The sequence below is a fragment of the Amblyomma americanum genome, chromosome 9 (genome assembly GCF_052857255.1).
Source record: "Amblyomma americanum isolate KBUSLIRL-KWMA chromosome 9, ASM5285725v1, whole genome shotgun sequence".
NCBI classification, from domain to species: Eukaryota; Metazoa; Arthropoda; class Arachnida; order Ixodida; family Ixodidae; genus Amblyomma; species Amblyomma americanum.
The window spans coordinates 122,069,802-122,096,957 of record NC_135505.1 but is presented as its reverse complement, the minus strand read 5'-3'; the positions used below and the strand labels follow the sequence as shown (position 1 = coordinate 122,096,957).

Here is a 27,156-nt window from a genome sequence, read left to right as displayed (position 1 = left end):
AATCACGTGTATGCCTGCAGCAAGTGACTCGGGACGATGCCTAAGCTAGTGATGCGACAGGTGGCCGAAATTTCAACTCTCCGCACGTTGGCTGTAGTGGGGCAGATACATCGAATTTTTCATTGTCGACTTTTTATTTCCCACGGTGCGTACGGCATTAATAAACATTAATCATTACGCGGAATTTGTAAAATTCTCATGTAGTTTCATTTGGGTTCCAACACACGGAAGGCGGCTGTGACGCCGTAAGTAAAGTTGAGGTCATGTGATGTCATATTGGAGCAACTTGTTACTTGCTCCCATTTATAGCTCCGGAGCAAGGTAGCGTAAGAGTTTGAGTGAATTAAAAGGATAAATCAATGATTATATCGCAGATTTCGTCTGCTACACGCCACGCCAACCTTACACCTGACGTCATAGACATCATTCGGCTGTTCTAATCGCAGTGGCAACTGCATTAGAGAATAAATTAAATAATATATTAATGATTAGGCGCAGGAGAATTCCACATGATAATTCCTATGTTTACTATATCTTGTTCATCACACAAAAAAATGACATACAAAAAAACTTTGCTATTCCTACCCAGCCATTGACAAACTATTACGGAAGGGTGGCGGGTAACGAGGGCAACTTTACAGCGCTTGGTTTTCAGCGAAATTAGTTTAGAGAAAGTGACGAGCAGCGAAGCAACGTTCCATTGCACCTTAGTGCCATCTTGGTTTGAAATAGCGACGGTTGAGCAGTTCGAGGCACCGCTTACGTGCTAATCTAAACTCTTCGTGTTTGATGGGTGGCGGCAAGGACATCTGTTTTTGTTCATAAACAGCACGGAGTGAACTGCTGGTCGAAGTATTTACTAGCCGGGCTTGTTCATATTACGAACAAGAATGATTAGGAGGCAGTGCAGCTGTTCATGCTGTTCTCTGGCGGCAGCTATTTTGGTGGGACTACGTGGTGATTCTATTCACAGCGTTCATGGCATTTATCTGCGCATAAAGTATTCGGTCAACAGCACTTGCAAACAAAGTTGCTTTCACATTGGCTTTGTGGTCACATATATTAACTGAAAGCGCAATTCGGGTAATGCATCATGTCTATGTTTATAGGCTAAATATTGTCTCTATATGCTTTGAGCGACTGAAATCTTACAAAAAAAAATCATAGAAATCGAACTTATACGGCGTTGAGAAAGTCTACGCAATATTTCGCCGGTGACTGATGGAACCGAAAGAAAAGGTTAGTAACATTTAAAGTTACCGCGTGTCTTCTACGGGGCAGCACATAGAATGACAATGAACCTACTTCATCGACATTCAGATCTGGCATGGTAGTCTGAGTCAACGTCGTGTAATTTTCAGTGACCGGGACAAAAGGACGCTTTTGACAAAACACAACACACTGGCTCTGGAGAGACGGCCGCACAGTGAATGAGGTCCTTTAGTCCACTGCTAGGCCGCACTTTTCAGAAACCGGGTAACAACTCTTGAACACCATTAGCAGGGCGTCGTGACGTGTCCGATGAAGGTCATTGTGGTTAAGTGTCATTAAGGAACAGAAACAAAGCCAGAAGCAGTCACTGTAACGTTTCTCTTATACCTTTCACCCGTCTTCTAGACACTAGCACCATGACCTTGCAGCAGTCTGATATTAGCGCCATGAGCGGTGACACCACACATGCATTGATGTTTCTGCAAGTGTCCTGGAAACTAGGCGTCGTGCCCATCGCAAAGTTTTAAGCTGGTGTTGGTTCAGCCAGCCCCTTAAAACGCCACAAAGTCAGTGTTGAAGTTGAGACCTCCTCGGTCGCGCATGCAGACCTTGAGTTGACGGAACTGAGCATCGCTACAAACATGATGCATATATTTGGGGTACAGTAGTGCCCCTGCCGCCGGACGACTCCGAAGACACAGTCCGGGCGATGCATGTATGGCCCGTTGAATGTACGGAAGGACTGCACACAGCACAACACTTTCAAACCGCCGTAAGCTTGACGAATTGTGACGCCGGTGCGTGAACAGTCTTGATATAACTTGGTGTTGGACATCGTAGAAAATCCACAGATTCACTTCCACGCATGTAATTCTCGGGTATGCTGCGTCTCCACCGAGCGCCTCTTGACAACGTGGTGATTGCTGTCACAGTGCTATGAGAACGAGGTCTCAGGGAGATGCTTTCGGGTGTCCTCTGTCAAGTTCCGCAGTTCGCATGATGTGGCAATTGTGTCTCTCTGGATCACACCCAACAATTCTGGACAAAAGCATTTTTGAGCAGGAAACCATTGATAAACGCATTTTTTTTCTAATGAGGGATTTCACTGTAACAATCAATATATCTGCACATTCCCCGACAGCAATCCTGAATTTTTTTTACTAACGGTTTTGCTAACGTCAAAAGCGTTCCCCCTTGGCTTTCTATGAGAGTTTTAACAGTTCGATATGATCCATAAAAACACTTTTAAAGATTTTGCTACATATCAAGAAATGAACCATTACCTTTACTAAGAGTAGACAGCTGGGTTAGTTGTTTGCATTATTATGGAACATAGTACCAGCGCAAGAGACAAGGACGAAGGGAGAAGACCGGCGGAGGAGATACCGGCGTTCGTGTTGTCTTCTCCCTTCGTCCTTGTCTCCTGAGCTAGTACTATGTTCCATTACCTTCAATAGTTCCATAAGAGTGTTTTACAATTTTTCAGTTTTCAAAATTCTTGTCCGAGAATGTTGGACATGGGAAGCTATCTTGATGATTGTTTTGACCTGGCTCTCTTAAACCGCGTTTCAACAGCACTGCGTCTCTAGTCACGATGATGTCTTTGGGCGCCGCTGTATCGGCGCCTGTCGTCACACACGCGTCAGCGTTCAAGCTCTGGAAGGTGTGGCATAGTTAGACCCAACGGATTGTCTCCGGTCATACGTGACCGTCGCCGAACTTCTCAGACACTATGGCCAGCGGTCCTACGGCGCCGGGCTTGAAGGCGTCCTTCTCTTGAAGCGCCCTGGGCGGTAGAAGCACGGGTGCTCCTCCCCGCTGAGCAGTCTCGTACAGCTGCTTCTGCATGATGGCCAGGGAGACCTTGTTGGCCCTCAGCAGGTCTGACATGCATATCAGCTCGCCCGTGTGGCCGCGTTCCTCGTCCGAGTCATAGGTTGAGTCCACGTCCGACTCGGAGTTAGCGGCCGTGTCGTTGTGTGTTTTGCCGGACGACTTGCGGGACGGCTTGACATCGGTCCTGGCCGCGGCTCTGGCTTGCACGCGCAGTTGAGCCGGCGTGAGGGCGTTGCGCCGGAACCTGCGCATGCGTGGAAACGTTAAAACCCTAACTGTCACAACTTGTCCCACAGTTCTTTGATAATGATCCATAACAGCGCGACAGACGGGACAAAGAAGAGGAGACACAACACACAGCGCTGACTCACAACTAAAACGTTTATTGGCTGCCAGCCAGTGTAAATACTGGCCTGGTGGCCGGGAAAAGAATACAAGCACGCTTGACTTGCGTGATATCAAACATCGCCAGTTCATCAGGCACGTGTCAACATACAAGAGTCATCAGTGCAAAATATCACCCCTACAGCAGGCACGAGTTTTCATTCACAATCAAGGTAGCGGGTTTCCTTATCCGACAAGGCTACAGAGGGAGGGCTGATACACTGATCTGAAGTCCTATTTATGAGGTGGGCTTCCATTATTTCCCTAGTTAGCGAGTCGTGGTTCTTACCTAATACAGAGCATTCCTTGTAAAGGGGAAAACAAGTTTTTGAGTCGTCGTTGTCTTCCTCGTTATCGCCATCTTCGTTGTCTTTGCAGTTTCTGCAATGTTTTGCTACGTGGCCCGTGATAGCGACACGAGAGACAATATATTGGTGCTCCTTTAATCTTTCGTTAACACATCGGCCAGTTTGGCCGATGTAACATTTGCCACATGACAGAGGTAGAGAGTAGATGACCCCTTCCCGGCAAGGCACGAATTGCTTCGCGTGCTTTATCAAGCAGCTGCGTGGTTCCCTTCCTACTGAATTTACTTTTTTGACCAGGCTAGACAGTCGCTTAGGCGCCGAGAAGACAACTTCGACACCAGCATGTTTCCCAATTCTTTTCAAGTTATGCGAGACTTGGTGCAGATACGGTACTACGGCAATCTTTCTTTTCTTTTCCTCCTGTCTCGCTTCACCTATCTTATCCAGTCCGACCTTTTCCTTCAGTTTTTCCGCAACAGAACCCGAAACGTCTGCATGGTAGCCAGCCTTTGACAGGCGGTTAAGTTGGTTGCAGAAGCTGCGCTCCAACCTGTGCGCACAAGATTTCATTACAGCGTTGTAAAGCACAGAAAAAGCGATCGCTCTCTTCACCAGCTTTGAATGAGCTGATGAAAAAGGCAAGATTGGCTTTGCACCACGGGGCTCAAAAGCCCAACAAACATGAGATGGAGTGAAGTGAAGCGAAAGATCTAAAAACCTAACAAAATCATTCGATGGCACTTCGTGTGTTAAAATCAATGGATTAAGGCATTCTGAGAATACCGATAACACGTCATGCAATTGCTGCTCGAAATCGAGGTTGCACGCGACAGAATGTTGAAAGAGCGTTTTGACAGGTCCAGTGTTTGTCGTATTTTTAGATTTGTGGACGACTACTTCGTGTTTTTAGACTGTGACAACCTCGATTTCGAGCAGCAATTGCATGACGTGTTATCGGTATTCTCAGAATGCCTTAATCCATTGATTTTAACACACGAAGTGCCATCGAATGATTTTGTTAGGTTTTTAGATCTTTCGCTTCACTTCACTCCATCTCATGTTTGTTGGGCTTTTGAGCCCCGTGGTGCAAAGCCAATCTTGCCTTTTTCATCAGCTCATTCAAAGCTGGTGAAGAGAGCGATCGCTTTTTCTGTGCTTTACAACGCTGTAATGAAATCTTGTGCGCACAGGTTGGAGCGCAGCTTCTGCAACCAACTTAACCGCCTGTCAAAGGCTGGCTACCATGCAGACGTTTCGGGTTCTGTTGCGGAAAAACTGAAGGAAAAGGTCGGACTGGATAAGATAGGTGAAGCGAGACAGGAGGAAAAGAAAAGAAAGATTGCCGTAGTACCGTATCTGCACCAAGTCTCGCATAACTTGAAAAGAATTGGGAAACATGCTGGTGTCGAAGTTGTCTTCTCGGCGCCTAAGCGACTGTCTAGCCTGGTCAAAAAAGTAAATTCAGTAGGAAGGGAACCACGCAGCTGCTTGATAAAGCACGCGAAGCAATTCGTGCCTTGCCGGGAAGGGGTCATCTACTCTCTACCTCTGTCATGTGGCAAATGTTACATCGGCCAAACTGGCCGATGTGTTAACGAAAGATTAAAGGAGCACCAATATATTGTCTCTCGTGTCGCTATCACGGGCCACGTAGCAAAACATTGCAGAAACTGCAAAGACAACGAAGATGGCGATAATGAGGAAGACAACGACGACTCAAAAACTTGTTTTCCCCTTTACAAGGAATGCTCTGTATTAGGTAAGAACCACGACTCGCTAACTAGGGAAATAATGGAAGCCCACCTGATAAATAGGACTTCAGATCAGTGTATCAGCACTCCCTCTGTAGCCTTGTCGGATAAGAAAACCCGCTACCTTGATTGTGAATGAAAACTCGTGCCTGCTGTAGGGGTGATATTTTGCACTGGTGACTCTTGTATTTTGACACGTGCCTGATGAACTGGCGATGTTTGATATCACGCAAGTCAAGCGTGCTTGTATTCTTTTCCCGGCCACCAGGCCAGTATTTACACTGGCTGGCAGCCAATAAACGTTTTAGTTGTGAGTCAGCGCTGTGTGTTGTGTCTCCTCTTCTTTGTCCCGTCTGTCGCGCTGTTATGGATCATCGTCAGCACCAACTCGCCCAACAACTGGTATTGTCTTTGATAGTACTGTTACAAAATGCAGTTGCAATTAAATTCTAATTACACTGAGGACATGAGGGCGGGACGTCAAGAGACAAGAAGAGAGCAGTATCGACCAGGAAAAAACGGGAAGATGGGCAAGACATGTGATGCGAAGACCTAACTGATGGTTTCTTGGGGTGACGTAGTTGGACTCAAAGATAAGGCAAACATACCAGGAGACGGCAAAGCGTCAGATGGACGGATAATGTTTAGTAGGGATATATTGGGTGCATCCTGCTCAAGGCAAATACCATTCGAGGCCAGTGGACGGGGAGACTTTGTTCTGCAGTGGCCGCAATTAGGCAGATGATAATTAATCCTAATCTGTGCATGACCATTCGAGGCCAGTGGATGGGGAGACTTTGTTATGCAGTGGGCGCAATTAGGCAGATGATGATAATTAATCCTAATCTGTGCATGACTTCTTGAGGAACCGCCAGATGTTTCAATTCGACCGAAATTTGCGAAACTCTCGTGAAAGGTCTGATGGTTGGACATAAGATTCCCCATCTCTCCGCACCTCCACCTCAATCTTGCCCTATCGTTCCTTGTAGCCCTTAGCGTTTTCCCCATCTGGAAATCCATTTGCAATAATACCGACCAGTTTGATGCTGTTTGTTATTTGAGATTTTATTTAGGGAGTTGATGCAGGTTTTGAAATGGAGTTCACGGAATAAAACAAAAGATTAGGTTAGCTAGTATTAACATTTTAAAACCGAAGTGAACATAAACCAGAGTCGTTTTTGTCCTGGTGTCATTACAGTGAGAAAGGAAATGGGCGATCGTTTAATTTTGCCTACGGCTGTGGGTGGGTCATGGGAGGGGGGTGGGTATCGGTTAATTGATGATAGAAAAATATCCCAAGAGCGCACCTCGTAGGCTTCTGTCCGGTCTGGCGCCTCAGCCTGCACGAGCAGTCCAGCCTTCGTATGAGCCAGTTGAGGAGCTGTTTGATGACGATGGAGGTGACGTTGAAGAGGCTGTAGATGCAGCAGCAGCCGGCAGACAGGATGAGGAAGTTGGCCACGTGGTACCAGCTCGTCACCTGCGAGGGGAAATACAGAGGGGGAAATGCAGTTTGCACGAAGCAAAGACGGCGGCTGTACCATTTTCATGTGATGGACTGTGGTCGGCTCTCGTACCACAGGGGATGGCTGAAGCCGCTGACGGAGCTAAGACCAAGCATACCTTTATGATCTGTGATCTTCATGTACTAGGTGTGACGTCATGGTATTATAAAATCACCGTGTTTTCCGTAGCGCGTGATCACTGTCGTCTGCACTCAGAAAGTACATCACTTCACATCACTATTGCTTTGAAGAGAGAGAATAATGGAGGTAAGAAACTGAGACTCGGGACGCGGTGGTGGCGCGCGCACACTTGTTCAGGCTGGAGGGCAGATGAGTGATGGTACAAACAGCTCCAGCAGGTAATGAAAATTAAAAAAGCTATAAAAAACAGCAAATTTTCGGTTGCCACAACAGATTTTCCTGTAGAATTTTGGGACCTGGCAACAGAATTTCTTGTAGTAACAACAAGATTTTCTGTATTGTTGAGAAGTCTCTTGTCGTAACGACAAAGCCAGTTCTGTCAAAAAAACAGACAACTACACTATGTTCTGTCGTAACGATAAGACCACAAACAAAATCTCTCGTAACGATAAGACGACAACAATTTCTGTAGTATTTTGGGACCGGCTGTAGACGGAAAGTTTCTGGAAAGATTTTAATGAAAGCTTCGGTCGGCCATCCGTGAGAGTGTCCACGCAAGCTGGTACAAGAGATCACAGGAAAAAAATCTTTTGTCGGGTTGAACACACTGACAAAATTGCCCTCGAAAAGTTGGGATACGTCAGGTAAGAAGAAATTAAAACTCAGCAGTGAGTTTTTTTGGGGGGGTCTTACGTGGCCTCGTCAGACGGCAATGTTATGTTTACTGCTGACACTGAGAGCAAACGGGTAATGTGTCAAGCAACAAGAACGCTAAGATGTTCAAGGAATTAATGATCAAACGGTTGGTACACAAAAAATCAGTATCAGTGAGCGTAATTAGGCGTAGATAATAACTGCAGTCAGCATCTCTAAAAATAAAAGCTACAACTTCTTATGTCCAACGCGATTGCCCCTGTCTGCTAAGCGCCTCTTCACCTGGTTTCTGGGGAGAATCGCCAATATGAGCTCTGTTTTTCTCTACGCCTCGCACTAGAATAGAGGGATTGATGGCATACCAAAAACATCGGCGCAGTTGCTCATTAAAAAGGGGCGCTGCTCTTACGTCTTGCATCTGCAGCTCGAAATGATTAAACCTTACATCACCGAAACTAAACCGACCAAAGTAACTGGTTACATCGCGAGAATAATTGACTTCGTTGGTACAAAGCGCCCCCAAGAAGTGCTAGAAATCACTGACAGGAGGAAACACGAATAAGTTCTTAATGGTTTCTCTCCTTTCATAGCCAGAGTTCTAGCCCTAACCGTATAGTGCATTCGAGCTCACATGCGTGATCTGAATCCCGCATGCCGAATCCAAATTAGTGGTTCGCCTCCGAATGCGATATGTTCTCAACCACTAAGCTTTGTACCCGACGATTGCTCGTACGTATTTACGCCCATTTTTATTCTCTTCTTAGAAATAAACAAAAGAAACAATTTATGAGGCGGTATGATCTGGGGTTGTGGTAGCGGTTTTGTTGTAGTATCGATTACCCGAGGAGGCAGGGTATCTCGATCGAACAGAAGTTATGGAAGGAGAGGTCCTTTTTTGTTTATGATACGGTTTATAAAAAAATAAATTATTGGCTACAAGAAGGCTGGTGTGGTCATTTGCGTCAAATTCAGCACAGTGTTACTAAACTCCATGGCGTTGTTCGTATAAATGGAGTTTTCGTGTTGTGCGATGCAGTCCTTCTTTCGAAAGCTTGCAAGCAGCGACGCGCCGGACAAGGCGATGATCACTGGCCCATGATTTACTCGGAAATAGTCGAATCCTTTATCAGTGACGGGGTAATTCATACTTCGGCAAACGGAGATCATTTCTTCACCGAAATTACTTTTATAGCTGTCTCTATAGTTGCACGCATTTTCTCGGCTGCCGCCCGGGTTTCTTCGGACGGGTGGCAATTATCGCTACACGCGGGCCGACGCGGATTCCCGATAACTCAGATGCTTGCCATCGTAAGCTTCGTTGATGGAGACGCCTTTTGCACGCAGCGACTTACACCAGCGTTGTGAATAATCTCATACGAAGTAGAAACGCCTAATTATTGCCTTTCAGATTCTCTGGTGCGTGATACAGTGCCGTGGGTGGGACGGAATTTGTCTACGATTTTCATTTTTTGTTGGATCATGAATCAGAGTGAGAGCGTTGCGCTTGCATGAACACGCTCGGATGATTGAAATTCACTCGTCCCTACAGTGTATACACATTCCTACAAAAAAAAAAAATTAAGGTACTTTTTCTTGGGACAGAAAATGTTTGCCGCATATTTAACTCTCCTTTTTTTTTGCAATTACCGTATATCTGTTATGTCGGAGTTGACTTGGTTCACCATTGCAAGTAAGGCATTCCTAGACAGCCTTTGCTATGCTAGTCGAAGAAAGGCCAGAAAAAATGGAATAAAATTTCCTATACCTTATATGTTCCAATTAAGGGAGAGTTTTGACAGTACCTTCGGGAGCGCAAACGTCTGTCCAATAGTTGATTTACTTTTCGACAGTTCCTGTCCTGCGGTGTGGGTTGACTGGATGCGCTGCGTCATTGGACGTAAGGCGGTGCCCCACAGGAATCGCTGCGCCTGCCTAGAAAGCATGTATGTTTCATTCATTTATTTATCTGCACACCTCAGTGGCCTCACAGAGGAGGCATTCGATGAGGATTGGGGTACTTGCAATGTTCTTGAAGCAACTAATGCACAAAACATTACTTTAAAATAGCATTTATAGAAAGGCGATTGTAACGGTTAATTACTTAATTGGCACCAGGCTCATACAGAAACTACAGTACATGATATAATGTTCAGGAGTAAAACAAAATCCATACACAGTGAAGAAAGATGCATATATATAAGCGAAAAAAGCCTTGAAAATAGTCCGAGATTTAGGTGACGGCACAAAACGAGAAGCACCAGTTAAGCAGCAGCTATCGTTAAAGCTTGTAAATGTCCTACAGGGGCCAAAATTACTCCACGCGATCGACATCAAGAGCATGTGTCTTCGTTGTCAGCTGTAGTTGTAGGTCACACTCGCGGAGACGAAACTAAGCGTTGGACTCTATAATGTCTGCTAGTAAAAGCAGCCCAACAAGAGCGCACTTTGCACCTATAAGCCCATATCATCAGTGGCAGGTCCTGGAGATAGTGCGTATACAAAAGAGCTGCACGCGTATAAAATATCGGCTAATACGAGGAACAGTGGCTAATTGAACAGCGTACATTGATAATTTTGTAGAGTGTGTATCATGAGCATGAAAGGACTATGGTGAGCATCTTTCCATAGTTGCCAGCTTTTCCTTGAACCGTTATGAGGTTGTGGTGCGAACAACGTCTTCGGGAAAGTCGTTACGGTCTTTCAAATCTTGGACAAATAATGAATTTGAGAATGTGTCAGTGCTTGGTCGTGCGTAGGAAACGTGTAGGACGTTCTTACTGCGATAAGACTTGTGGAATCGCTGCGTGACGTCAGGGTGGGGTGGTAACTGGCGAGAGTATCTGTGAAACAATGTAAGCCTGGCAATTTTATGGCAATGAATAAATACTGAGAGAGCGGCACGTTTCTTCAGCTCAGTGACACTTTTTGAAGAATGAATAACCTGGACAGGCGAAGCTGACTTCACGGTTTTGTATGACTTCTAAATTTTGCATTCAGTAACCGTGGCGCCAGTATAAAGTGTTTCATTTCATGAGGCCTAAGGTCTCAAAACGACTCAGGCTATGAGAGAAGCCGCATTGGAGGAATACGGATAATTTCGACCACCTGAAGTTCTTTAACGTGCGCTGACATCGCACAGTACACGGGCGGCTAACATTTCGCCTCTATCAAAATACGACCGCCGCAGCAGGCATCGAACAGTTCCCAAACGTATGGTGTATATTTTGACTTTGGGTGGATGAAAGTTTCGTGCACCACTAATTTAAGCCGCGTGGGAGCAAATCTTAGTGTGTGCGGTGTATACCCAAAGGATCGGCTCGCACTGCATATAAGAAGGTGGATATAGAGGTCTCATCAAAGCTTTTAGTAACATGAAGTCTGAGGAATTTGTATACTACTGAGCCATTCACCCATTAACTATGACTAAGTTGATTAATACGCCTAAGTAAGGGGACTAGTATGCATTTAGGTACATTTGGAGACGGTTGCCACTTGACAATTGCGCTACATTTTTATATTGCTAAAACGTCACTTTGTAAGCTTAATTGGTCTTCGTAATTAGTAACTTTGTTGCAGAGACTGCAGTCTTCCGCAAATAGGAGGATAGTGTTAGTGACACAGTGAGGTAGGGCGCTAATATAATATAGGAAAGTATAGAGGACTGAGTACTGCGACAGGTTGCTTTTTTTCTGCGAATGTTTAAGAACCTTTAGGACTATGGCGGGTAAAATGGTGTCGAACACTAGTTTAGTTTTCGAGTTCAGGTAATGGGACAGTTTGAAGGCGGTGTAATATTGTTGCCAATTGAATGTTGTATGCCTTGTTTTGCCTGCTTTTAATAAGCGGTTTTGACTTCTGGCCATGTAGAACGGGTAAATGCAGCTATCATTCACATTTCAGTCCGACAGAGGGCGACTGTCTCATATTTTTCTTTTTCGCAAAGAAATTCATAGCCATCTTTAATAAGGTCAGACGGTGCGTCGCGCGGTCGACCATTATTACCGTCACCATAAACTTGCCACTAGCATAAGGAAAACCGCTGGTCCAGGACCTCGCGATTGTCCTCTGTACTTCTATGTCTTCGTCTTTGAAGCTGACGCGAGGTTTAGGTGACGAATCACCAACTGGCCCAGCTTTCTGCATTTCCCGATGGTCTGCCACTTGAAAGGAGTGTACTGGTGTTCCTAACAAGGCACGATTAGAAGAGGACATAGGACAGAAGAGGACAGAGGAATCCATCCTTCTACCAGATGACACTATCCTCGGTATGACACGTAAATGCATGCTTGTCAGTAAGTGGTACACTCCTAGAGAAGTCCCATAGTTGGAGTGAGCTTCCTGGTGTCGTGCTATTAGAAGTTAAGGGTGTGGTTTGGCACCCGATTCTGCAGAAGTCTACGATGTCGTACCTGAAGGTCCAGCACGTCCTCGTCGTCTTCAGCTGTGACGTTGGGGGCTGCGGACGCCCGGAATGGCATCGCGATGGTGGCCCTCTGTCCGGGAACCAGGTCTCCAAATCCTATGGTCGAGAAGGCGACGAAGCAGAAGTAGAAGGACTCCAGGTATCCCCACTGTTCGGTGCGCGCGTACAGCACCGATGCCGAGGCTGACAGCACTGCCGTGGCCAGGAACAGGCACAGCATCACCCAGTACACCGAGGGCTTCCAGTCGTCCAACCGATCGTCGAACGACAGCTGGTGGGAGAAACAGTGGCGGCACGGAGCGTGTGAGTTATTAGGTGTGAGAGGTGAAAGAGGCAGCACTAGGGGGGTATCAATGTTACGCGTGTGTCACGTAAGTTGGTTTCTCGACATTATCACTTACTGTTCGATTATTATGAGCACTATCCAGGGTATGTCTTTACCACGATAAAAAACGTCTATAAGTTTCACTTTGTTTTGTTGGCCCTGTGAGTACGTCGGTCACCTTAACCTTGCATTTCTTAGCCTCAGTACTCTGTCTTTTCCTTCCGTCACTATGTTTCTGTTACTTGCTCCCAACTCCTTACCATGGCATGCTATCTGTTGTCCGGCCAAAGCATTGCATTTTCCACCCAATTTCATGTCGCTCTGTTGATTTCGCCTAGAATGTAAGAAACCTTGGCTTGTTACCTGAGAGCCAAGGATGACCTTGTAGCGATAATTGTTGCCAATGTCCTTCTCTGCAGTCCACTCAGCAGATGTGCTCGATAAAACTTTGGACCAGGTTTAATCGCGGCACGTTTGCTTTTCCTTTCTTCTGGAATGCGAAAGGGGAGAGAGAGATTTCAACGCAGGGTAAACGGAGAGGTTGGCCTGATGGGTTTTTATGCGGCATACTGCTTAATATACGCGCTGGAGGCGGTGAATAGTGGAGACAGGAGACGAATGCACGCGAGAACACAAACGCGCCGAAGTGGTAGGCAAAATGTTCCCAAAGTAACGTTTATTAGACTTTGGACCTTGGTTTCACATGCGCAGTGCCCGACTAGAGGCTAGGAAGGGAGAAGAAACTAGTATCGCTAGACAGTGTTGAAAATTTTTAAAAACAAGAATTTTACCACCAAGACACGTGACCATACATGTCAGAAAGGGTTACGCACGGGGACCTGAGAGAAGTGAGCATTTACTGAGGTCTTATCTGTGGGGAGCGCGGGCATCGATCAAACACACAGTAGAAGACGAGACCATTAGGCCATAACAAGAAAAGAGACAAACACCTCCTAGCGCTGAGCGATGCCTCAGCGATACCTGTTTGACCACACGCGACGTTGAAATCTAAAGAGACATACAGAGGAAGAGGCTAGGGCAGAGTAGCGGAGAAGTGAGGAGAGCGGTGGTAGGAGACTAGTCTACGATTGAGCACACTCAATACATTTTGGCGGCGAGGATAAAACGAAAAGCAGGAGACAAGGAGCCCGCTTTAACGGAACGGCTGCTGGCCCTACTATCTCCTATGCTCCCCTGCCCATGCAACGATCAATCTGCCACCTAGCAGCTTAATTAACTCTGCTTCCATCTCTAATTGCGCAATCGAAGCTCCTAGCTGCTCACCTGCGAGTCCCTGCGGTCGAGCAGACCTCGGCGCCGGAGGTCCCTCTCGTGGAGCGCCTTGAGCAAGCAGGCGAGCAGCGTGATGATGCGCTCCAGGAACAGGTTGAAGAAGAGGATGGCGCCTGAGCAGCCCAGGAAGCCGTATGCCAACACCAGGCTGCGGCCTGCCCACGTATACGGGGTCGTCATGCCGAAGCCTGTGGACCAGGAATCAAAAGAAATGCGCAGTCACTCTTATGAAACCTTTCATTTTCACAGTATATGCACACGAAGCCATATATATATATATATATATATATATATATATATATATATATATATATATATATATATATATATATATATATATATATATATATATATATATATATATATATATATTAAGAATAATACAGCAACATCGAATTCAGTTTCCAGTGCTTTTGTTCCTCTTTCTCGACGAGCTTGACGAAGATGTTTTCGTTTGCACAAAACGGTAATGAGGCGGCGGCAGTGATGAGATTAGAAAGTTTGCTGGTATACGTAGCCAGCAGCTGGCACAGAATAGGGTGACTTTGAGGTTATTGGGAGGAGAGGAATTTGGTCTGTAATGGAAGTAGCTGTGTAACTTAGGTTGCTGTGGCTGTAGGCCAGTTGGTAACTCATAGTAGGGAAGAATAATCACAGAAGACAGGGGACAGATAAAATGAACAACATTATGTAGTTGAAATGGTGATGGTGATTACACTTGTAAAGAAAGGACATCCCAAGTGTCGGTTGCTGTGGGCTGGACCTCCTTTGTTCACGAAAAAATGCAGAAAGCAGCTTATAACTGTACTGGTTTGGGATGTTCAACATTAATCTGATGTGTGACGTTTCTTTTGAGCTGCTAAAAAGAAGAATAAAGAAGATTGGGTAAAATAAAGTAAGATATTAAAACTAAAGGCTCGCGGCTTCAAGATTTGTAGCTTGTGGCAGGGTTACTCCGTACGTCTAAGTTGGAAGTGTCTTTTAGAGAATCAACGGAAATTCTAAAGCAAGCACTTCTGTTATTATGTCCCATTCGGCCAAGCCCGTGCGGCTGTCTTCAGCACCGGATCTGGTCGAACCACGCGCAAAATCCCACGAATGCAATAAAAGTTTACTCTTTCTCTCTTTCCACAGCTACTGACGGTTCCGTCCCCATTTCTGAAGCGCCTTAACTATGCTAAGCGCATGGTGCCAGAAGTTGTCTGGTCAATGAAGAGAACTCTCTCGGTTTTTGTCCTTTTCTTCAACCAAGAGTCGTACCGACCCCCCCCCCCCCCCTCCCTCCCTCCCTGAAACACAAGCTCACACCCACATTCAATTCATTTGTTTATTCCAGAACAATGAACGAAACTGTTTACCAGAAGGCCCCACATTATATTTCCTCTAGAACTGATCATTAGAAAAAAAATAGAGAGAGTGCTGGTCGCACGAATGTTTTTGCCCATTCATTTTTCCCTTTCACGATAAACGAATGGAATAGTCTGCCTGGAAGAGTTGCCAATGCTTTTTCTACAATGTTTTCCTCAACTCTGGTTGAGGCATGTTTTCAAGGAGTTTCGTTATATTAGTTACACAATTTTGTATTATTTGTTCTTGTTTTGTTTAGCATTCTTTTTATTAGTCCTTTACTTTTGTTTATTACTATGTTTATAATCCCCCTACAATAATGCTCCATGGTCGATGTAGGTATGTGCATAAATAAAAATAAAATAGACCGTATCCAGGACTAAAAGTTGCATTGGCCAACTTTACCCGGGGTGCAGTGCACAACGACATTGCAGCTCTCTACAGATTATATAATCGGCCTGGGCACGTTCTGAATAGCGTCCACTTCACGAATAGCTTGGATAACATTATCACCTTCCGAAAAGGCCGGACAACAGTCTTGCTAGCCAGGATACCAAAAATTCTTGACAAAAACACTTTTGAACAGGGAACAGTTTACCAGATAATTTTTTTTTCATATATTGTAAGATTTCACTGCAGCAATCAATATATTTGCCGATCCCCAGGCCAGCAGACTTGTATTTTTCTTGCTATTAACGTTTTTGCCATCGTCAAATGCGTTCCCCATTGGTTTTTATTTTTTTTTGTCTTATTTGCTAGATGTGAGTGATGGAAACAATTTAAAATAAAAGTTTTCTTACACATCGGAAGGATGGACCTTCAATATTTCCGTAAGAGTAACTTGCAGTTTTTCCATATTCAAAATTTATCTCCAAGAATGCTGGACATGAGAGAATGGGACGGGTTTTGATTACGCCATATTATGCAGATGCCCACCTACCGTAGAAAAAGGTGCATCATGGGACTTTCGTTGTACAAAGAAATTAACGCTTATTTCTGCTCGTGTCAGATATCTAACCATCGATGTTTAGATCCTTCTGGACACTGCTGGAAAAACCCGCCGCGCACTTTTCAGTAAACGCTCAAGCCATGTCCAACATTGTTCGACAAAAATCTTGGAAAGTGAAAACTGTAAGATGCTGTTTTGAACATGTGAAAGGTAATGGTCCATTCTTCCTACGCGTAAAAAAATCTTTCTTTTCAAGTTTTTCCATCACTCGCATCGATCAGTGAAAACTGCCATAATAAAACCAATGCAGAACGTTTTATACTATAGCAGAAACCTTAATAGCAAGAACAAAATGGAAGCCTGCCGTCGGGTGATCAGATCTTTGATTGTTATAGTGAAATTATAATGAGAAAATTGAGTTGTTGTTAGGCGCTATTTATTGATAAGATAACAATGGAAAGAAAAGATGTTGCTAGCCGCGACATCTGCCATCGAAACCTGAAGCACCTGCGTTGACATGGAACAGCACACGGGCGCCCTAGCGTTTTGCGTTTTTTTGGAGGCAAAACGCTGAGGCTCCCGTGTGCTGTGCGATGCCAGTGCACTTTAAAGATCCCCAGTTGGTCGAAATTATGCCAGAGCCCTCCACTACGGCACCTCTTTCTCTCTTTTTTCTTTCCTCCCTCCTTTATCCCTTCCCTTACGGCGTGGTTCAGGTGTCCAACGATATATGAGACAGATACTGCGCCATTTCCTTTCCCCCAAAACCAACCAACCAACCAACCTGCGCAGCGACTAACGGGAATAAAAGGACAGGAGAGGAAAAGAAAGGGGGGGGGGGACGATAGTAAGAAAAGATAGGGGTAGGGGGTAATATACACTATGTACATATACAGTATATGCGTTCCTCAACAGTTTTTCATTGAAAAATGCTTTTGTCCGGAATTGTTGGGTATGTTTGTAGCTGAGATAGCTGTTGATGGTAATTATCGGGACGGTGAACATGCTACAGATAATCTCAATGAGGGAGCGGTCAATAAGTGGTCACTGCCCTTCGAGCCATTTCTACTTTGTTTTACGATTTGCTAATCGCCGCTCGCTATGCCATACCCGTAACCGTACTGTGTGATTCATGTACGGATGCATGTTCCTTCGTCATCTAGATGGCAGTAGCTTTTTGTTATCAGGCGTCCTGGATACGAGCCGCTAGTTTGTTTATTCGCTTTTAGTATTTTGAGGTCAACAAAGGCTAATAGAAACACAAGAGGGGGGTGGCGATAATCTTTCCTGCCCCGGTCAGACGTAGTGAGTGCAATGGGTCGGCCTATGGGTGCAAGTCTTCTCGCTGTCGCTAACATATGACGCGGATGAATCTTCCTTTGCCAAAAGCAGAGCATTTCTTGCCTCTTAGCGAACATCCTGCAAAACGCCCGTTGCATCGAAGCCTCACCGTTCTCGTCGCACTTCGAGCGGCGGCTCAGTGTTCTCTCGGAAAACACAGAAAAGAAGACTCAAGGCACGCTCACGTGTTGTCGTCTTTTGCTTAATAGTTTCGTGTGAGAGAGCTCTAGCGAACATTAATTAAAAAAACACCTTTGTCGGTCCTTCAGGTGGAAATATCGCAAAACAGACAGGTTTACAGAGATTCCTTTAATGCCATCGTTACTGCTGCTTAGGCTTGCTGTGTCATTGTGTGCTATATCGTACTGTATAAGAATTTCAACTTTCGTTTTTCAACAGCGATGTTGTATTGTAGCGCAAGCTACCCTGGCCGAGGTTAAGCAGTTTCGCGTGGCTCCTGGAGAACCGTGCTGCGCATGCGCGATGAAAAGTGACGTCACACGGCGCACAGCTTGCGCACCGGAGCCGCCACCACGTGCGCTTCATCGGTCTGCGCATCCTCTGGAAACCGCACCTCGTGACCAACCGCGTGACGAACCACGTGATCAGCCACTGCACCGTGCCGCCGGCAGCTGCTCCGCACGATGTGACATGCCACTGGTCAACCGTCGCACGCTTACAGAATTAAAAATTCGAGGACGCTTAAGCTTCGCCTTTAAGAGTGAACGCGACAGCGTGTTGAAGCACTGCCAGGGAGTCTACGGAACGCCATCGCCCGTTCGGCGCAACGCCTTGTCCGTTGGACAAATCGCTCTGCTACGTACGGTGAAACGGACGCGCGGAGCGGCAAACAACGTAGAAGCGCTGCCAGGCGCCTTGTCGAAACGCGCGGGACTCAAGTAGCAGTCGTAGTTCGTCGGCACATCGTTCTCGACAAACCAGATGCCACGAACGCCAGCATAGCTTCCGCGCCGAAAGAACGGGCATCAAGCCGCAAGCTTCGTGGAGAACGCGCTTTGGATATGCGCTGCGTTGTTCGCCGCTCACTGCGTGATTCCTGCGTGCCCGCACGGCCCCACTGCGCCCGAGCGAGACGAGCGGGAGGCGCTGCCGTCGCGTGCTATCTGTTGGGGCAGTGGCATACATTGCGAGGAGGAGGAGGAGGAGCGAGGAAAAGGAGGAGAGATTTTTCGCTCACGGCCAATGCCGCCGAAGCCGACGCCACCGGCTATTCTGCTACACGGGGCCCTTAACACTGTCGCGTTCAAAAAACGTTGTGTCGAGGCTGGGGATTGAACCAGGACCTTTGGCGTTTGAGGCCGAGACGCTGCCATTCCGCCACGACTGCTCAAGGTTTAACCGTGAATAAAGGCGCATGTAGTGAATGCGCGCCTTTCATATATGAACTCTTCCGAACCAGATGCCGCCCCGCTTACGCTATGTATATCCTGGCCAAACAGAGCTAGCCCATCATTATATTTTTTGCTCATGCGATGCCATTAGTTTTATTTAGGCTGTTGTTTTGGGCTTTAGAACACATGGCGGGATAAGATGGTATGACTGTTGCTTTGGAGCTAAGCGCTGTTAGCTTGATTTTTCATTCAGAGATAGTTGCGATGTGGATATCGATCTCAAGTATGCTATTTCCTTTTATTATATTGACAGCACTGAATAAAAAAATATTAAAAAATTGCGCACGTACGCACTTTAGTATCTGGGCCTGTATACAGCTACCGGGAACCAGCTCAATGCTTTTAAACAGCGATCTCGATCATCTTAAACGCAAAAAATCTTCTCCTCAATGCCTCTTGAAGAGTGTTGCTTCTCCTTTATACGCATAGTATTGCAGCAGAGCACGCATTACAGGCGTAGACAACGAGGCCGACCTGTAGCGCGTCTGCTGTTTACCGCACTGATTGCGGCCAGGTTACAGGTGTTACTTCCAGTTTTGTCGCTTGAGTCCAGTTGATTGTTATCGCCCCGTCACATTCGGGGCACCATCGAACGCGGCTACTTTCATGTGTTACGGGCTTGAGGGCGCTGTTGTCGCGGGGCGTGAGCTCACGGTCACATGGGATTCTTTATATTTCACAAGCTTTAAAATAAAACGGATGAATTAGATTTTTTGGGGGCTCTATAATTTGGCATTACAATTTCCGCCCGAAACGAAGCAGCTAAAAAGTATTTTTGAAACTGATGTAATTGTTCAACCGAACGAAATAAAAAATTACTCCGACTTACTACATACAGTGGTCAACAGCATGGTGGTAGTTGCCTGCACTTATTACGTTACGGGTTATTTTTAAATCTTAGATAAACTTAGCTTGTACACCCGGTATATACACCCAAAGGCAGGCATCGACTCATGGCCGACTGCTGCTCGCAGAAGTCTTATGTGAATAATTATGTGAATAAAAACGTTCTGCCTGCCCACTCACCAATGTAGACTTGTCGAAACAAAAACGAAGCAGGCTGCTTTAAATTTTGATTTGAAATCCTCTATTTAAAATTTTTGAATGCTTTCGAATTTTGAACGCTCCAGCTAAGCGCGTGGTTGTCGTCTGCCTGCCGTAAGGTGGAAGTATTCGCAAATTTGCTTGCACTTACGATTCGCACAAAGCGATGAGAAGAGCCATAGTTAGGCTGAGGAAATGTCAACACCCGACACTAGATATATTTACACTTCCAAATGCTGAACTCAATCTGGCAGTGTAAATCTCAGTATCGGAGAGTAGTTATCTGCAGCGACTGCATCCGTCTTATATTTGCTTCGTAAATTGCTTCATGAAAGAAAATTAAATTATTCGCTCGCAGAACGCTGATTGCGAAAGAAATAGCATATTTGCATTCCTGATCTGCCCATGAAAGCCGATCAATTTTAACTAAATATTGACACTGAAGCTGCTCTGTTTCCCTTGAAGATCGAACCCCGGTGTAGTGCAGCAAACTTTAAAAAGCGTTGACAAAAGAAGCAAGTTGAGTAAGTGCACATCGGAAAAAGTTGATCCCAGAGGGCACATTGTGTTGGCGTGCAGCTTAGTCGCATTTAATGAACGCTGTTCTATAAGCTTCAAGAAGAAATATTTGAGCTCCTGCACCAGCTGAAGTTCCACTGATTGCGGATTTCAGGCTTTGGCACTCGCAACAATAGCCTTCTAAACCAAATGTTTAAAGAAACCCATTTCATGTAGGAATGGAAGTCAGAACAGCTAAATAAGACGCAGCAAAAAAAAAAAAAAATAACAGATCTCTTGAGGATTTTGTGTTGCTTATTAGAGTATAAGCTAAAAGCTTGTGTGGTTTATTGTTCACTTTTGCGCTTTGTCTGCAGAACGGAAGGCAGCAGTTTTTATGTGCCTTTATGACTGTTGAAAAATATTTGTTTTGTTTCACTGCAAAATTGCGCACATGTGGAATACCTTGATGACGAGGTGTGCAACGGGCCCGTGTTAACTAATGAGGCTAAGGTACATACCCATTCTCTTCCAAACGCAGGCCTCGGAATCCTTTTCGGTGTTTACGTCGCGAGTTTAATGAAGGTGGGAAAATTTTTAGGTGTATTTTTCTTCGCAATAAATACGCCTTTTGCTTTCGGACAAGCGTCAACGTAGCGAGAAAAAAAAGAGCCAGAGAATCACTTTTTTTACTGATAACACAAATTGGACGAATTTCTCCTCCTTGTCCCATTAAAAGAAGAAGGTAATGTTGGAGAGGACACGATTAGCTTTGTTAGTGACGGATGTTATACAGGCGGACGTAGAAAGACCGTGCGATATGTACCCGATGACGTAGAAGAAATAATGACCTCACGCAGTGAATGATTAAGAACAGGCAAAAAAGTTTGTTCGAAGAAAAGGAATTCAGCAAGTTTTTTGCACATTCAGAGGGATTAATAAGAGAGTAATTGCTCATTGGCATCCACCCAAGCATTCAACCAGGAACACGCACGAGGTCGAATTTTTCTTCAACTCCAAAGTTTCTGTGAAAGTTCTATGGCTTCTCTTTGTAGCAGTATGGCTGCGATTTAGTGGATACAAATGAGTAATTTGCTGCTTTGTTACAAAGTTAGTCCAACTTTGGGGACTCCGCTCAAATAGTGGATCTACTCAGACGCATTAAACCACGTTTTGAATCAAGATTAAATGCGAAAAAGGTTAGACAGGAGGGCACAAACGACGGTGTGATTGCTAATTGGGCGATAAAAACACAGCCGTCAGTGAAAGGCGTATGTTAGAGGAAATGTTTGAAAAGATGTTGTTTACGTATGTTAAAAAGACTATAGGGTTTAAAACAGTGTACCATTGCACACTTCAAAGTATAGGTGTCTCAGAAGAACCTGTTTTGTTGGAATACATAGATTGCCGTTGATTAGCGAAGAAATCACAAATCTAGTCAAATACATGAAGATTAAGACGTGGAAATTTTAAATACAGTCGTTTGTCGGGAATCTTGCCAAAAGTGATTTCGAGGTCTAAAAGTAGGGCGTTAACGGGAATATTAAGATCAAGGCTTTCACCATGATCATAGAGGAGTAGTGCTGCGGCTCACAAGAACGTCGTTTCCGGAACTCGTCCTGATTGGAATAAAAGAATTCACATGGTAATAGGAAATTTAGAACATTGAAATGAGTTATATGTACCATTAGTTTAGAGTAAACACAAGTGAGCTATAAGAGGCTGTAGCCAATGGCTGACTGTGAAGGGCCTTTTTAAGACTAGAATGACCTTACGTATGCATTATAATCTTATGAAACCATGCCGAATAAAATAGACTGAAAGAAAGAGACTGCTTTTAATCTCCTTTCTCTTGAAAGCTTGTATAAAAGATAATTAACGATTCACAGCGCTGGAGGAACGACACGCAAGAAGCGAGAAATATGATAAGGTGCCCTGTGTTCCTACAGCTGTGTTCATCATGTGTTCATCCTCTGTTTCTAGATAGAACAAGCCCCTGGACTAGTCGGTGCACCACTTGTCAGCGAAGAACAGCGCAGCTATGTTTCACAATCTAGCTAAATATCCGAGAGCTAACAGCTTGAAACAAACATTCGTGCTAAGATTTTATCTGAATCAGCGATTAAAACCCCTCATCAAACTAGCACGTTATAAATGTAACTGCAGAGAAAAATTGAGGGGCGATCAATTGGATTGATATGTAGGAAACGCAACAGTATTATTCATTTTATTTAGTTGCGCTATCTTTCAGCACGACCTGTACCAACACTCCTAACTTCACTAAGCCACGATCAACACTAGAACCCACTCACTATCACCTGTCATTGAAATGTCCTTACCAAGTTGCTATCACCGGTGTGTTTTTGGAGCCGGTGTTTCATTATAGCTGGTGTTTCGTTATAACCGGCGTTATAGCAGGTGGCAGGAGGGGGGGGGGGGGGAGCGGTAACTCCTTCAAAACGTCACTTTACACCTGTCACGATTGGCAGGTGGTGGCTCCACACAGATGCTGAAGTTGTTGCCGGACAGTTTTCGCCGTCACGGCCCTTATAATGCTCTCGTAATAATAAAGAAAGCATCAAAATCACACACCACGGCTTGTCTAATCAATTTATCATTAGTGCCTCGCCGTCAGACAACTTTCGGACTACTGTCTTTGTCACGTGGTCCCAAGAATGATTGCCCTTGCATTTCCGCACAAATTGTAGTTCTTCCCACACCTTCAAGAAAGGCTTTTGTTTAGAGCCATCTTTTCAATGTGTATGCTTACCCCGAACATACGGCTCTACTAACGCATTTAATCTATCTTTACTTCGAATGATGTCGCCAAGCGAAATCAGTTATGTGCAATTAGAGCCAGCGAACGCAGCAGCGCAAAAGTTAGTCAGTAGCTGATAGCTCTTAACGCGCTTTGTGCACAGTTGTGTACATTCTGAACTGACAGTTTGAGTGCAGAAGAACTTAACGCGGCTCTAATTAAAGATGTGTGAAGGCTCAGAGGAACTCGGGTAAGCTCGGGTTAGTTTAGAGGAGCGTCGTGCAAGCTGTAGCGAACGGGAGGGTGACCTTGATGGTGACCTTGGAATCCTCAAGACCTCTTGATTTCGCACGGCTACCCGGTTTAACTATGTTAAAACCCTACAACTTTTTTCTCAGAGTGTGCTGTTACTAGCATCTTCTTATTTGTTTCAGACTAATTAAGCACCATTAAAAATTCTTCAAATATGGTCCTATTTTGTGCCAACTATTGATAACAGCAAATAATATTTCTGAAAATAGTGAGTGCGGTAGCCCGTATTGCGCCATTTCTTCTTTAGAAAGATTTTACTCCCAGTACTAATATCTTTTTTTATTTTGAATTTATAGCGTCGTGTGCATCTAGGGCGCTAACTTTACCAATCCCGGTATTTTAATATTACGATTTCGAATTCTTCGAGAGATTATACGAAATTGTGCATCTGCGTGCAGAACAGTAGCTGTTGGTGCATTCCATTGAAAAACTAATGAAATGACTTTCTTGACTCTTGAAAATTATATCTATTCGGGTAACTTTTTGTCTGCAATCAGTGTGATAAATCGCACCTGAAAGAAATAGAACATTAACGTTCTATTGATAATGTCATTACCGACTGACGTTTTTGCGCTATTTAAGAAATACAAGCAGGACATAGGGGTGAACCAGCACAAGGCATCGATGCGCAGTAGATTGCCCCTTTTTTTTCTTCTTCAACAGCGCAAAGAAGCAAGGCCGTTTGGAACTCCGTTACCAACCACGAATATTTCCCATTGTTCAATTGCCTCTTTTTGCACTGTTTTTGTGTTTTCCTTTCATGTGTTTAGCAACATGTGTGCATTAATTATGCATGCATTACGCGAGAGCCCAGAAGCATGGTGGGAGCCAAAACGCGGCGACAGCTTTTGTCCCACTTGAGGGGTAGCCACGCCTGCCACCTGTCAGCTGTCCTCATCTACCTCTGGCCCTTCTCCTCTCTACTTCTCTTCTCCGCTTGTAGGGAAGAGGAGAGAGACGCAGGACTATGAATGACTCAGCTAATACCAATACGACTAAGACTGACGTAACAAACATTAATGAAAGAAGCGATCAGAATCAGAATTGGAATAGAATGAAGTGCGGAATTCAAGTGGAATTGAAGTACATGCTGATTTGAAATATACTAGCGAGTGAAAAAAAAAATGACGTCGCATTTCCTTCGCATCAATCCAATTGATCGCCACTAAAATGTTAAAGCTTCGTGAAGAGGCCGAAATACATTTCTACTGTAGTTCCTATTACCGTCCACCCCACACAAGGGACTTTTATTGACAAAAAATGACTGACGGCTGTGACGGAGATGGGCCATTCGATAGGCCTCGCTAAAATGCCTTCGTGAAATATGTAGTGCATTCCTGTGTAAAGGCATAATGCCTAGCAGCTATCATCACTTACCTATCGACTTCCCTACGGTATTTCTACGCGGGGAATTGATATGCTTAAGTGAGTGAGTAGCCTATATTAAATAAAGCTCGCACAAATGCATAGTTCTGGGAGAGGATGTGTAAGGACGAGCAGCTTACATCTGACGGCCAATCCTTGCCTAGGGTGCTGATTCCCATAGGGATAGCAGTGTAGTATAGTATAGTATAGTATAGTATAGTATAGTATAGTATAGTATAGCATAGCATAGTATAGTATAGTGTAGTGTAGTATATTCATGCTCGAGGTCGAATAAAAACAAAAGCAAAAAATCAGAGGATGCATGGATTGAACAAGCATGCCTAAGTTGTAAAGTAGAGGAATAATCCAGAAACTCTTCGCGAATAGACAAACTTGGTGTGACAGTAAATGTATAGGACAGTGGGTTGAGACATTGCGTAGGAGTCGAGAGAACCCCGAATTATGCATATTAACGGCATGAAGAGACCAAAAGCGCGTAAAAAGCTTGAAGTAAACGCGCTAAGACTAAAGGAATACGTGACGCAAGCCGACAGTCACCGAAGCCAAGGAGAATAGCGGATTACCCCCCAATTTGTGGTGTTAATTAGTTCGAGATTAGTACTGTAATTATTTTATCGCTTAATGATAATTTATAAGAAAACACAAGAAAAAACAACCACATGCCGTCGATGGGATCCGAACCCATGACCTCTCAATTCCGCGTCCGGTGTAATACCAACTGAGCTACAGCGCCGGCTGTCCAATTTTCTGATTTACGGGGTATTTATGTGTAGTGCCCATTCGGTTCGGTTATACTACCCCTGTAATACCCCTGTATAGCCCCTGTATAGCGTAGTGAATTTCAGTGTAGACGACCATTAGTTCGGTTCGCTCAGTGTAGTTTTTATGTGTAGTGTAACGGAACATTCGTTCTGTTACGCTGCAGATAAATTCCCCATGAAAGCAGAAGATCGGACAGCCGTCGCCGTAGCTCAGTTGGCAGAGCACCGGACGTGAAATTCGGAGGTCGTGGGTTCGGATCTTACCGGCGGCATGTGGCTGTTTCTTCTTTTGCTTTCTTATCAATTATCTTTAAGCTAGAAAATAAATACAATATAAATCAGGAACTATTTGAAACCAAATTAAAAGAAAATCCCCTATGCTCTTTGGTTTCGGTGACTGTTGGCATCAGTGATGCTTGCCATAAGGAGCACCCTTTTTTCCTTCATTTTTCTTCTCTTATTTTGCAAGTTTTTCGAGGCCAAATTTTTCGCATAGCTTTGCAGCATGGTTTCGGTATTCCTTAAGTCTTCTTTCGCTGAGGTTGGCTTGTCTGGTGAAATTTATCTGCTTAGACTTACCTCCTTAAACATATAAAAGGATAAGATGAAGACGTCAAAATAAATGTACGAGAGATGAGGCGAAGCGAAGACACATGAAAGATAAAATCAAGATCGAAAGGCACAGCAAGATAGAATGAATAAGCCGTAAGACTAGAGGCACCGCGTGCACTCAGAAACAGGGTCGCGCTTGCAAGATATACAGCTCCCTAGCTTTCTCGATTTTTATAGCACCACGGCTTGGGGGGGGGGGGGGGGGGAAGGGGGGTGCATAGCGCACCTCCCACATCAACGCCTTTATTCGCGCTCCCCCAGGGGGCTAATGAAGAGTAAGAGTCAGGCGTGCTGTATTTGTGCGGGCCACTTCGAGGCGCATAATTCAGTAAGGGTATAAGCGAAGACATGACACCGCGGGACAGATGTATATATAGATTCTCTTTCCGCATGAATATTCCATGCAGCGTTCTCCTTCAACTCAGTGCGTACGTGTGTGACAGGGTGTGAAGCGGTTCCTTGCACGGGAATAAAATTAGAGCCTTACTAGTTGAAGCATTCAGAAATGTACTTAAATGGGTGCAGTTTGCGAAGGCGATGATTGGAAGGTCTTCGATTTGAGCGCCGTCATTCCGAGGATATTCGGGGGAGAGGAGAGGAATTTGCGGGAAGGGGCAATCAGAGATGAGTAGAAAGAGCTTTTGTCATGCAGTGTACGTTGCTGCGCAGATGTTGAAGACGGTGATTTCGGGGATTCATTCTTTATTTGAACAGACAGCACATCAGTAGCTGACATGGTTTATGGGTTTGGAATGATTGTGCTTAAAATGGCTCTATAAGACGCCGTCGAAAAATTTTAATGCAGCAGTAATCAAAGGCTTGCGTTGTTTTCCGTAAATCTGTCGCCTTTTACGTATGCGGTTGTCGAAGACGTTGTGCCAAGGAGTAAGTACTCTGATTAACG

General features: G+C 44.9%; 1 protein-coding gene across 1 annotated transcript in view; it reads right to left on the bottom strand.

Annotated features, from left to right (window-relative positions):
- Positions 1-2,674: 2,674 nt before the first annotated feature.
- Positions 2,675-27,156, bottom strand: part of LOC144105437 (potassium channel, subfamily K, member 13-like) — a 180,917-nt gene continuing 156,435 nt past the window's right edge. The window contains exons 2-5 of the mRNA XM_077638555.1: positions 13,824-14,020; positions 12,201-12,485; positions 6,799-6,971; positions 2,675-3,292 (exon numbers count right to left, since the gene is read on the bottom strand). Coding sequence (XP_077494681.1) covers positions 2,911-3,292; positions 6,799-6,971; positions 12,201-12,485; positions 13,824-14,020 — 1,037 coding nt within the window. The 3' untranslated portion in view covers positions 2,675-2,910. The remainder of the gene's footprint in view (positions 3,293-6,798; positions 6,972-12,200; positions 12,486-13,823; positions 14,021-27,156) is intronic.